This window comes from Schizophyllum commune (genome assembly GCF_000143185.2).
Source record: "Schizophyllum commune H4-8 unplaced genomic scaffold SCHCOscaffold_6, whole genome shotgun sequence".
NCBI lineage: Eukaryota > Fungi > Basidiomycota > Agaricomycetes > Agaricales > Schizophyllaceae > Schizophyllum > Schizophyllum commune.
This window is the reverse complement of record NW_026089543.1, coordinates 1,203,329-1,214,067: the sequence shown is the minus strand read 5'-3', so window position 1 is coordinate 1,214,067 and position 10,739 is coordinate 1,203,329. Positions and strand designations below refer to the sequence as shown.

Below are 10,739 nucleotides of genomic sequence, written 5' to 3'. Positions count from 1 at the left end.
CCCTTTGGAACGTTGGTGGATCGAAAGTGGGTCCAGGGAGGCTGCATCTCAGCTGGCCGAGTCAGGATGTCGCTCTGGCTCTCTTCAGATCTTGACATATCCTTGTAACGCGATGACAAACAAGTCTGCCTTCGAAAGTTAAGCTTACGGATGACTACGGCTAGCGATATTCGGAGATAGGACAAATTCGATGGTGTATGAGCGAGCCCGAGTCCATAAGAGTGGGCGTCCGACGATGGCCGTCCAAGTCGACAGTGACTGTTGTCCCAAAAGTGACGTGATGGACATTGGACGCCGGGCCTCGGCATCTTCCGAAACCACTCTACCTCCACCATGACCCCACCACCGCTGTCGACGCCCTTCGCGGCGACGAGGCATGCCAATGGCTCCGTCTACACTCTGGATACCGTCCACGATCAGGACATTGACGACGCCTCGGAGCGCTCGTCGCTCATCTCGCCAACCACGCCAGGGTACGGCGCCGCCTTTCCGCGACATGATGAGCATCGGGGGCGAGTGAAGAGCGGCCGGATCGTCTTCAACGCAGCCCTCAAGATGGCCTGCATATTTATCGTCAGCGTCGTGCTTTTGGGCGGCACGCTATACGTCGCCTTGCCCACATTAGAAGAGTGCGTGTCGTGAAACCCGTGTAGCGAGTGGCTGTACTGACGGTGACGCAGGGCCGACCGACCCCTCTTGCGCATCCCGAAGTCCTTTGACCAGCTCAAGGATCTGAACTTCTTGCTCAAGAAATATCGCAACATCTATCCCTTCCGCGTCCTGATATGCTACATCATCACCTACCTCTTCCTGCAAGCATTCTCGCTGCCAGGATCCATGTACCTTTCTATTCTCGGTGGCGCTGTTTGGGGCGTAGCAAGAGCCCTCCCCCTCGTATGCGTCTGCGTCGCTACTGGCGCGACGTTGTGCTATCTCATCAGCGCCGCACTCGGCCCGGCGCTCCTCACCCTCCCCCGAGTTCAGGCGAAACTCGACAAATGGGCGACGACGATCAGACAGAACAAGGAGAATGTCATCTCCTTCCTCATCGTCCTGCGCATCGCTCCCTTGCCGCCTCACTGGGTCGTCAACGTCGTCTGCCCACACGTGGGCATCGGCATTGTGCCCTTCTGGCTCTCGACGGGCCTGGGGATCCTCGGTGTCAGCGTCATCCACACGACCATCGGCGGCGGGCTCGACGAGATGACGAGCGCAGATGACTTCCACCTCATCAGCTGGAAGAACTTCTTCCTGCTGTCGGCGGTCGTCGTTGGCGTGATGATCCCTGTAGGCCTGCGCTACTGGTTCCGCCGCGAGGTGGCGGACCTGCAGGTCATCGAGGAGGAGCCGGCGCTGGAGGACGAGCGCATACTCGGAGGGGACCGCATACTGGCTGTGGGTCCGCCGGGCGCGTCGAAGAAGGTCGGCACGACCTGTCCGATGGAGCCGTACTACGACGATGAGTCGTCGGATGACGATGAAGACGTTATTTTGGAGGCTGGTCCGGCGATTCCTGTGTTCAAAGTCGACGACGACGATGAGCAGGAGTCAGCGACAGCGCGGTCCTAGGTTTGTCGTCGGTGGACTTTGATCCTGTACAGATATAATCACAATGTCCAATGTACTACTTATCGTCACTCGTTTGTCGTACGCCAGTTGATGACTATCTATGCTACTAGAGTTTTGGAACTCATATCTGGGAGCGGGAAGCATCCATGAGGCAAAGGCGTTGAGCCGACGCGAATGCGACGAGGAAGTGGCACCGGGCCGCGTCCCGGAGACGGAGCGAGCGACAGTCTGGTTCCGCCCTTGCCTTTCCTCTCGACCATCTCACCATGCTCATGTTCTATGTTATGCGAGTGCAATCCCTCCTGAGCAACAAGGAAATGCGCTTCAGCAGACTGCGATGAATGACAACACCAGCTTGTGAAGGAGCGCCCGGCGCTGCGGCCTGGATAACAGCGCCCAAACTCATTGCGCTGTATCATCTCGTCACTCCCGCCACCATCGGCTTGCCCCCTCCTCAGATCCCCACCACTTGCTGTGGATAACTGCGTAGCGCGCGACGGTATAGCTGAAGAAGGATTGCTATCCTCAGTGCTCACCTTCAGACTCTACGCAACAACTGGAAGAACTAGCTTCGTACGTCCCTCCGCCGCTCGGTTGAATGCATGTACTCAACAATACGGCAGCACCTGCAGGTCCCCCCTTCCCGATGGCATCAAGCGACGACCCAACTGCCCTCGCTGCTCTGATTGTTTCCCTCATCGCTCTCATCGTAACCCTCTTGCAACTAGTGCAGCAATACGCATCCACCGCGTACGACTACCGCCGCTGCTCCAAGCGCGTCCTCGGCCAATGGGCCCTCCGTACACGCCGCCACTTCATCTTCAGCGAAGTCCGCTTCGAAGTTACCTTCTCCACGCCCCACTTATCCATATTCTTCCCCCGCGATGACCATACCCTCACTGAGAAGCCTACGCGCACGACGCTCGATAGCCATGACCTTCGCGTGCCCGCTGCGCCGAAGCAGTTCATCTACGAGCCGGAGCGGCCGGCGATTGCTCAGTGGGCGAGCGGGTCGATGGCCCCGAAGACGGTGCTGCAATACGATGTCACGGACCGGCCGTGGTTCTTGAACCTGGAGGACCCGACGGTGCCGGAGGCTCGGTGTGCGTGGCTGGATCTGCTGGCTGCTGCGACGACTTCGGACGTTGGACTGTATGTGAAGGAGAGGCGCTGGTCGTATGACTACATGCCCGCTGCGCTCACTCGCCCAATAGCCAGCGCGGACAAGGCGTCCTTCCTCTCGCTGTTCAGCTTGTGGAAGGTCTCGTGGCGCAAGAAGAGCGATGGTGTATACGTGGGATCGGGGCCGCACTGTGAAGTCCGCGTCAACGACATCCATGGCTTTGGCCCCGTCTATTCCGTGGACATGCGGCCGGACAAGTCGACGCGTTATCGGTGTCGCTCGGAGACGGCTCGTCGGGCGATGTTCAACGAGTTCAACATCGGCTTCGGAAGGATACGCACCGGGGCGGAGATCAGGGACTCTGTCTCCAAGGCCTTCGAGAGCATGGACACGAACTTCGCGGAGACGATTCAGGAGTGGTACGAGGGCAATCAGTGGTGTATCGGTGTCGGTCTCCTCGTAGCGTGTTGGTGCATCGAGCCCTCGATGCCGAAGGTCATCACGGACAACGGCTTCTTGAGCGTGTACTCCGCACATACTCTGAGCACTGCGCTTTCGCACGTCGGCACCCTGCAGATGCTCTGCGGCTCGTCATGCGTGCACCCTCTGCGAAAAAGCCACGGCTCCATCCAACAATTCCTCTCCCGCGTCGACATGCTGTATATGGAGATCAACCGCGACCTGATAGCCCCACACCTCCTGAACGCAATCTCACTCTCTGACGACGGCGATTATATCACTCACAATCGCACCTCTTGGACGACGGCCAACGCATGTCTGCATGCCATCGGCGTCCTCGACGATCATTTCGCTGGCATCGTGGGCTACATGCCTTGGGACGCGTCCTACGTCAAGCGACTCCTCGCATACTATCAGCTCAAACACGCGATAGACGAGTACCCAGCAGCGACGGAGCTTGCGTCGAAAGCGGGAACCTTCTGGCTACAGGAGCTCGACCTGGTCATTGCCTCCGACGCGCAGGCAGTCGTCAGGGATATGCTGAAGGCGCTGGGGACTACGCTGAAGCAGCACGAATTGACTTTTGAGAAGTTGGTGGTGAATAGGCTCATGCGGGGCGCGCTTTGGCTGGTGCATAATAGTAATGCGCCGAGCAAGCACAATGAGCGGACGGCGCTGGAGTGCACGCTTACGCACGAGATGCTGGCGGATAAAACCACGGTGTACCTTGCATGAAGGCAATCAACACGGTCACTGTGTAGTGAGGGGTGGGGGACCTACGTGTATTTATGAGAAAGGTCAGGGGAACCGTCTTGCCTCGGTCCTACTTGTTGTTCTCGTCGTACGCCCTTGGGCTATTCATGTATATGTATGATGACTGACTTAGCTACGCTTCTTGGTCTCGAATATGGTGCGTCGCCTTCTCATTCAGGCGCCAAACCCCGTCACCATCGTGGCGACCTATTCCAGTAGTTGGCGTGCTCGAATACATAATGAGGAAGAAGGGCACATGACAGATTCACATTGATGATGACATTAACTGATACAAAGAGGCCTTCAGGCTTGTTGAGCGCAGGACCATGACTACTTCACTCACAGCTGTGGCGTCTCGCTGAAAAGCATCTCCTGGATGCCTGGAGGATACCGAGCGACACCGCGCAGGGCTACATCTATCTCCTCCGCGTACTTGCGGATGGTGAAAACATCTTCAGGACTGAGCACCAAGTCACGAGCGGCGAGGTTGTGCTTTAGATTCTGTGGCCTTATCAGATAATTTCGATGAGGCGGTCACCCGAATTACGGACCTGAACTTTGGTAGTGCAAGGGATTGGAATGATATCTTCGCCCTGCGCCATGATCCAGGCAAGTGCAACCTGCCCAGCGGACGCATTGTACTTCGTTCCAATGGCTTCCAGTTCATTGATCAGCTTAAGCGTCTTGGGGAAATTCTCCGCGCTGTACTTGGGAGCCGCCCTCTTGAAGGGATCGGTGATGTCTTCGGGAGATTTCTGCGCTCAGTGCTCAGCTTGATCCAAGATATCTGTGACCGTAATATACTCACAATTGTCCCGGTCAAGAGCCCACGTCCCAGCGGCGAGTAGGCGACGACTTTGACGCCCAGTTCGCGGCAGGTCTGCAACAGTCCAATCTCCGGGCTTTCGATGTCCAGAGTGAAGGGGGAGTACTCGACTTGAACTGCGGTGATAGGGTGCACGGCATGAGCACGACGCAGCGTCTGAGCGGAAACTTCGGATAAGCCAATGTACTTGATTTTGCCCTCCCTATGCACGTGTCAAAAGCGCTCGCTCAACGACGAGAGAATAGCTATACTTACTTGACCAGCTCTGCCATCGCACTGACGGTGTGTTCGATGGGAGTGTTCGGGTCCGCCCTCTGTGAAGAGACTGTCAACGCAAACGGGGCAATTGAAATGTCGAGGCGGACCTACATGTAGATAGTACAGGTCGATGTATTCGGTGCCCAGTTTCTTGAGGGAGCGCTCGCATGCCTCGCGAACATAACCTGGACTACCGTCTATACCGAATCCGCCGTGGCCTCCTTCGGTCTTCTGACGCATGACGAAGCCGAACTTTGTGGCGAGAAATACATCCTTGCGTTTCCCGGTCTTCGCGAACCTGCAGCGACGATATGGTCACCGACATATTTCACGGCGGCAGTATAGGCATGCGTACCATTTTCCGACGGCCTCCTCAGAGCCGGTGTATATATCCGCAGTGTCCCAGAACGTGCAGCCTGCTTCCAGAGCAGTATCAAGGACCTGGACATAGGCCATTAGCGCTTTTTGCTAGTAGGTGTAGTCTCGGGCACACACCCTGAAGCGTTCGTCATCTGGAATTGTTGCGAGCTTGCTATGGTCGTCGTAGGCTCCCCACATAAGGCCGTAGCCTAGCGGACCGACAGTAGCATCTCCGACCTTGCGCGTTGGGAATGAAGAGGGCATTCTGTTGTAGATGGTCGAACAGTGAGTTGACGATGGGCTAGCAATGCTTGTGCTCCCATATATATGTAGCAAAGAATATTCAACACTGTAGGCATCGGCTACGCACCCGGAAAGTCAACAAACAGTTGAGTTCAGTTTGCCCATGCCGAAGCACGCGTCACCAGCGAGGGGGATGTGATGTGTATTGAGACCACCTACATAGTGACAGACGCTTGTTCGGAATCGGCGAGCTCAGGTCAATCAGCGAGGTCGAAGCGATCTTCAAACAGTTGCCCACCAGTGTGCTCTACGTGGTGCTGACCATGAAGCGGGACACGGCAGCCATGGCATACGAATGCGCAATCCCAGACTGGTGTTCTTTAAGTTCGTGGGGCCACATCGAAACAGAATACCACATGCATTCGGGAGACTACGTGTACAGTCCACGGCGATATAGAGCTCAAGAACCGAGGCAAAAAGCCTAACAACGTCCGTTTCTGTAAGTAAAAGGAATCATAATCATTCATATCTTTTGGCCTACGGTAGACGTTCAGGCGATGGGGTTCCAAGGAGGCTGATGCGCGCCACGGTACTGCATCTGCGGGTAGTAGTGCAGATGACGCTCCTCGTCGTAGTACCTACAATGACAATCAGAGATCGACCCAACACTCATGCAGTCGCAGGTTCAACATACCTTCCCTGGCCCCCATGGTGATATTCATACGCGCCACCGTAGTGCACGTCGGGCGGCATCTCAGCAACGTAGCCACCCTGAACGCGCGGGGCGACCGCCGGCATAGGAGACGCATCGGATCCACGGCGTGAGGACGATGCGTCAGATGCACGGCGTGGAATGAGGCGCGGCGGGAGCGCCGGTGAGCGATGCATCAGCAGGCGGAAAACAGAAGCGGCGCGCCGGAACCGAGACCGAGAAAGAGAGATTAGGCGAGATACATCATGGTACGTAGCACGAGAAGCCAGACGAGAAGCGAATGAGGGCGAGCGTGAGCGTAAAGGTCAGTACAACCCTATCGCGTGAGAGGGCGTACTCACCGAACGACCTTGATGCGGAGGGTTGCCTGGGGCCTGGTCCGGTCCCGCCTGAACATGAAACTGGGGGAAGAGGAGGCCTAACAAAGGTGGTCAGGCAACAATGCGAAGGGTTTGTGCAGTCCGGCATACCAGCAGGAAACTCGCGCTCGAGCTTGACTCTGACCCAATCCTGCGACTGCGGGGCATGCTGAAGGACCGGGCTTCCTTGCACCTGGTGCATGACACCATCGATCGAAGGCGAGTCCACGGCCATCGGGTTGTGCATAGCGCCGTGCGTGGGTCCGGCATGCTGCTGATGCGGACTGGTTGCAGCGTCCGGGCTGTTGACCACGAGGTTCTCGTTGAAGGTTTGCTCCTGCCACAGCACACCCGGAGCCGACGGCGCAGGCGCATCTTCCAGCTTGACTTGCAGGACGCTCTCCGCAAGGGTGACCATCATGGGCGGCGGGCGAGGGAAGTCCTTGCGTTCCCACTTCCACCTGAACTTCGGGATACCCTCGAGAGCCATTGTAACATCCTCCAACGCAACTTCGCGAGTGACGGCCTCAACGCGTCGGGACATCCTATGAAGGTTGAGCTTGAAGCAGCGCAGAGTGGGCGTATCGCGTACCAGCCATAGAGCAGCACCATAGCTGCCGTCTGTAACGGCAATGGAGAGGTGAAGAACGAGATGTCAGGCTGATTGATGAGCTGGTGATGCACGACGATGATGTTGTGCGCGGTGACGACGGCTATACGTGCTCATTAGAGAGGAGTCAGTGATACATGGGTCGCTAGGCTTACCAGGCTGCAGGGCGCGAACCTTGTCCTTGTAACCCGTCGTGCTGCTCGCAACAAGGGCGCGAAGGAGGAAGATCTTGGCGATGGCCCACTGGAATTGAGGTCAGAAAGGGTGACATTGCACGCAACGACGAGACGTACTTTCAACAGCGTCAATCCAATGTCCGTCGAGATGCTCTTCACGAGATCACGCCTGCGCTCAACGGGCCAATTCTCCGTACCACCCATATAATCACGGAACGACTGAGGAAGTATAGTCTCCATCTTGTCTATGCCCGGGCATTAGTGAGTGTTCCCATGAAAGGCGCCGCCGCTGAGCTACACCTACCTAGAATCGCCTTCGCGCTCCCGATCAGCTCAGGCGCGGAGCGCGGGGGCGTCTTGGGGGCATAAAGCTTGAGGATAATCTCCTTCTGGATATCGGCTGCGAGAGCATGAGTCGGGTCGTTCAATCCTAGAGTCGAGCTTTACTGACCAACAGCATGACTGAGATAGAAGTGGCTGCTTGCGATCTCCCGAGTCGGGTCCGGGTAGGGCACAGGCATCGGGGTGTTCGTCTCGTCGGGATGGATGCCGAGGGGACGACCGAAGATGACACTCGTTCCGCGATCGTGTATTAGGACGATACCCCAGAGCCGCACGCGCGCCCGGCACTCGGCGATGGTGAACGTGTACCTATCGACATGATTAGAGTTGGTATTGAGCAGCATTATGGCGACCCACTTGTTCGTCTGCGGGTTCCGCTGCGAGAAGGGATCGTGGTGCAGGCCAAGCTCGATCGCGTAGCGCAGAATAGAGCCCACGAAGCGCCAAAGACCAGAACCCTGACCCTGATAGAAGGTGAGCGAACTGAGAAGTAGTATAGAGCGAAGTATACGTACGTCAGTGTACAGATACCAGTGGAGGAGGACGGCAGCTTGCAGGGAGCTGAGCGTCATACGCCAATCCGGACGAGTGGCCATAGCGCGCAGGAAGAACTCGTCGTACTGCGGCCATGTAGGTGGAACCGGGAGAGGCTGATCGCCAGAGGTCAGCTGAGAATGCTTGTAAGTACGTCCGCTCAATGGAGTCAACTAGGCCTAGCCCACCTTATTGTTAAGCTCGGACATCGTGCCCAACGCAAGGATGTACAAGAAGGCAGAGATGAAGCCTGAAGATCAAAGTTAGCGGGATTCGACAGGCCATGCCCAAAGAACGTACCTGGGTCGTTGCGGGCGTCTATCTGCGAGGTGCGCGCCTCGACCTGGGGAGGATCACCCGGACGGGTGTCAGGCTCCTCAGTCGCAGGGCGCGGCGCACGCAGGCTCTCAGCGCCCTCAATGCCCGCATACAGTTGGATGACACGGTCGTCAAACTCCGAGCGTTCAAAGACGGGCCGGTGAACCTGAAGAAGCGTAAGCATAACTTTAGCTGACGTGAGGGGGAAACAAACATTGAGACGGTCGAAGTAGACGTCGATCACATGGCGGACGGTGCGGATGTCGGCAGGCAGATAGAGCTGCTTCGGCTGGGTGCCCGGGGGTGCATCGTCCTCGGGAGGTACGCTCACGGCGACCCATTTAGACAGATCGCGCGGGGGCGCAGCGGGGTCGAAGCCAGCAGGCGTGTGTAGGAACGCACCGTGCCCAAAGCCGATGTCGTTGGGCGGCTTTGCGTTGGTACCTGTGAGATGTAAGTATGATCAAGAAGGGGTGGGTAAAGGAAAACTGACCCTTGGCCTGGATGTTGGGGTCGACCTTGAATGCAGTAGCGATAGCAATGGGATGGCTCATGTCGTTGCCATCGGGATCCTGCCCAGGAATGCGCGCCGGACCGTTGTCCTTGGATGGCTGCTGGGGCTGCTGGGACGCACTCTGTGGCGTCTGTGGCGTCTGTGGCTGAGCCTGCTGAGGCGGCTGCGGTGGAAAGGGGATCTGATACGGGTGCAGCGGGGTGGGGAAGCCCGGGGGCGGGATGGGGGGCATCGGCGGGTATGGGTAGTGAGGGTACGGCATAGGGGGCGGATGCGGGGGGTAACCCGGGTGAGGCGGGTGCTGCTGGCTCTGGGATGGAGACGGAGACTGGTTAGGGTCGCCATTGTGGTCAGGAATAACAATGCCTTCAGCTGCAGCGATGTTGTCAAGGTTGTTGAGATCGAAGTTGGGGATGCGGCGGCTGAGCAGGGCCATCATCTGCGCAACCTGACGCTCGAGGCGCTCCGTGTACCCACGAGGGGTGAGCGTCTGCCGCTGTCTGTCCTCCTGGTGGCATGGCGTTCCTGCTGTCGCACAGGCCGTGCATCGAGGCACTTTGGAGTCGCACTGAGGGGGCGTTCAGCTCGCAACTTGCCGTGCTCCTCGGCTATCCCCGCACCTTGATCTTTTTGCTCCTGCACCGCGCGCATGCCTCATGCGACCGTCGCAGCCGTCGCGGCTCTGCTGGTCCCTCGTCGTCGTTCTTGCGCCGGCGCTTACTTCCGCTTACACTGGCACTCGACGCTGACTGTGGAGGCAGCGTAGGCGGTGGTGGCACTGGCGCGCTCGCACTCTGGGGTCCTGCTTGCGGCCCTCCATCACCTGGCTGTCCTGAATTGCCCAACGGCGTCGAGCCTGGCGGCGGCGGGGGCTGCTGCATCGTGGCCGTTCTCAACGTTCGAGCTTTGGCTTTGTTTATCATCCATGTCACGCGCGACCAGTTGTGCTCCAACTGGAAGAGCCAAAAGCAACTGGCCCTCGCACACACTCATTCATTCAGCAGATCCTCTCGACGTATACACTCATGGCTGCTATCACTCTCATGTTTATCGTCTTCACCATCGGGAGGCGTGCTGTCCTCGAGGGCCGTGGCTTCGCTTTGCGCAGCTGAAACATCCAAACTGGGCGACCTCCTCGATCAACGTCTGCGATGATGACCAAATGCTACGGCCTATTGCAGGTCTCACAATTCGATTTGCGACGGGAAATCAGCTCGTTGAGGACCGTGGCAGTGCCTAGCGGTCTTTGCCAACCCGACACGTCGATCAGCAAACGTCCCAGCACCTGCTTTGATCTACGTTTACTGATTCTTGGAAGAGGACGTATGCAAAAATCAGTCTGATTCGCGTTCACTGAAGGAGAGCTTTGATTGTAATAGCATACAAAGGATGATGATCATCCCAGCAATTACGGCGGAACATCTACGTAGATACACCCGCCTGTCAGGGCGCACTTCTACCTCATTTCGAGCAGTTGAGAGCGCTCGGCGCTGAGTGGGCAAGAGGCGATGATACGGAGGGCACAGCCAGAGGGATGATGATAGGGAGATATGTGTTTCACGAATATAATATATGACGAGCGC

At 57.4% G+C, this 10,739-nt stretch overlaps 4 protein-coding genes across 4 annotated transcripts; 2 read left to right on the top strand and 2 right to left on the bottom strand.

Annotated features, from left to right (window-relative positions):
* Positions 1-241: 241 nt before the first annotated feature.
* On the top strand, positions 242-1,722 carry SCHCODRAFT_02578573 (uncharacterized protein). Its single transcript, XM_003031748.2, has 2 exons — positions 242-629; positions 681-1,722. The coding sequence occupies exons 1-2, from the start codon at positions 334-336 to the stop codon at positions 1,567-1,569; spliced, it is 1,185 nt and encodes a 394-aa protein (XP_003031794.2). The 5' UTR covers positions 242-333; the 3' UTR covers positions 1,570-1,722.
* Positions 1,723-1,829: 107 nt separating this feature from the next.
* On the top strand, positions 1,830-4,159 carry SCHCODRAFT_02625984 (uncharacterized protein). The gene is made up of 2 exons (XM_003031749.3): positions 1,830-2,142; positions 2,193-4,159. The coding sequence occupies exon 2, from the start codon at positions 2,216-2,218 to the stop codon at positions 3,884-3,886; it is 1,671 nt and encodes a 556-aa protein (XP_003031795.2). The 5' UTR covers positions 1,830-2,142; positions 2,193-2,215; the 3' UTR covers positions 3,887-4,159.
* Positions 4,160-4,243: 84 nt separating this feature from the next.
* On the bottom strand, positions 4,244-5,444 carry SCHCODRAFT_01094852 (Aldo/keto reductase; the record flags this gene model as incomplete). Its single annotated transcript, XM_003032188.1, has 6 exons — positions 4,244-4,405; positions 4,456-4,659; positions 4,713-4,932; positions 4,986-5,044; positions 5,100-5,286; positions 5,344-5,444. 6 exons carry the CDS (start codon positions 5,442-5,444, stop codon positions 4,244-4,246), a joined length of 933 nt encoding a protein of 310 aa, XP_003032234.1.
* Positions 5,445-6,141: 697 nt separating this feature from the next.
* Positions 6,142-10,062, bottom strand: SCHCODRAFT_082290 (uncharacterized protein; the record flags this gene model as incomplete). Its single annotated transcript, XM_003032189.1, has 16 exons — positions 9,777-10,062; positions 9,136-9,724; positions 8,857-9,086; positions 8,724-8,808; positions 8,513-8,574; positions 8,306-8,440; positions 8,148-8,254; positions 7,900-8,099; positions 7,753-7,848; positions 7,566-7,693; positions 7,428-7,515; positions 7,255-7,375; positions 6,774-7,207; positions 6,645-6,721; positions 6,286-6,479; positions 6,142-6,229 (listed from the first exon to the last, which is right to left on the bottom strand). The coding sequence occupies exons 1-16, from the start codon at positions 10,035-10,037 to the stop codon at positions 6,142-6,144; spliced, it is 2,895 nt and encodes a 964-aa protein (XP_003032235.1). The 5' UTR covers positions 10,038-10,062.
* Between the last annotated feature and the right edge of the window lie 677 nt (positions 10,063-10,739).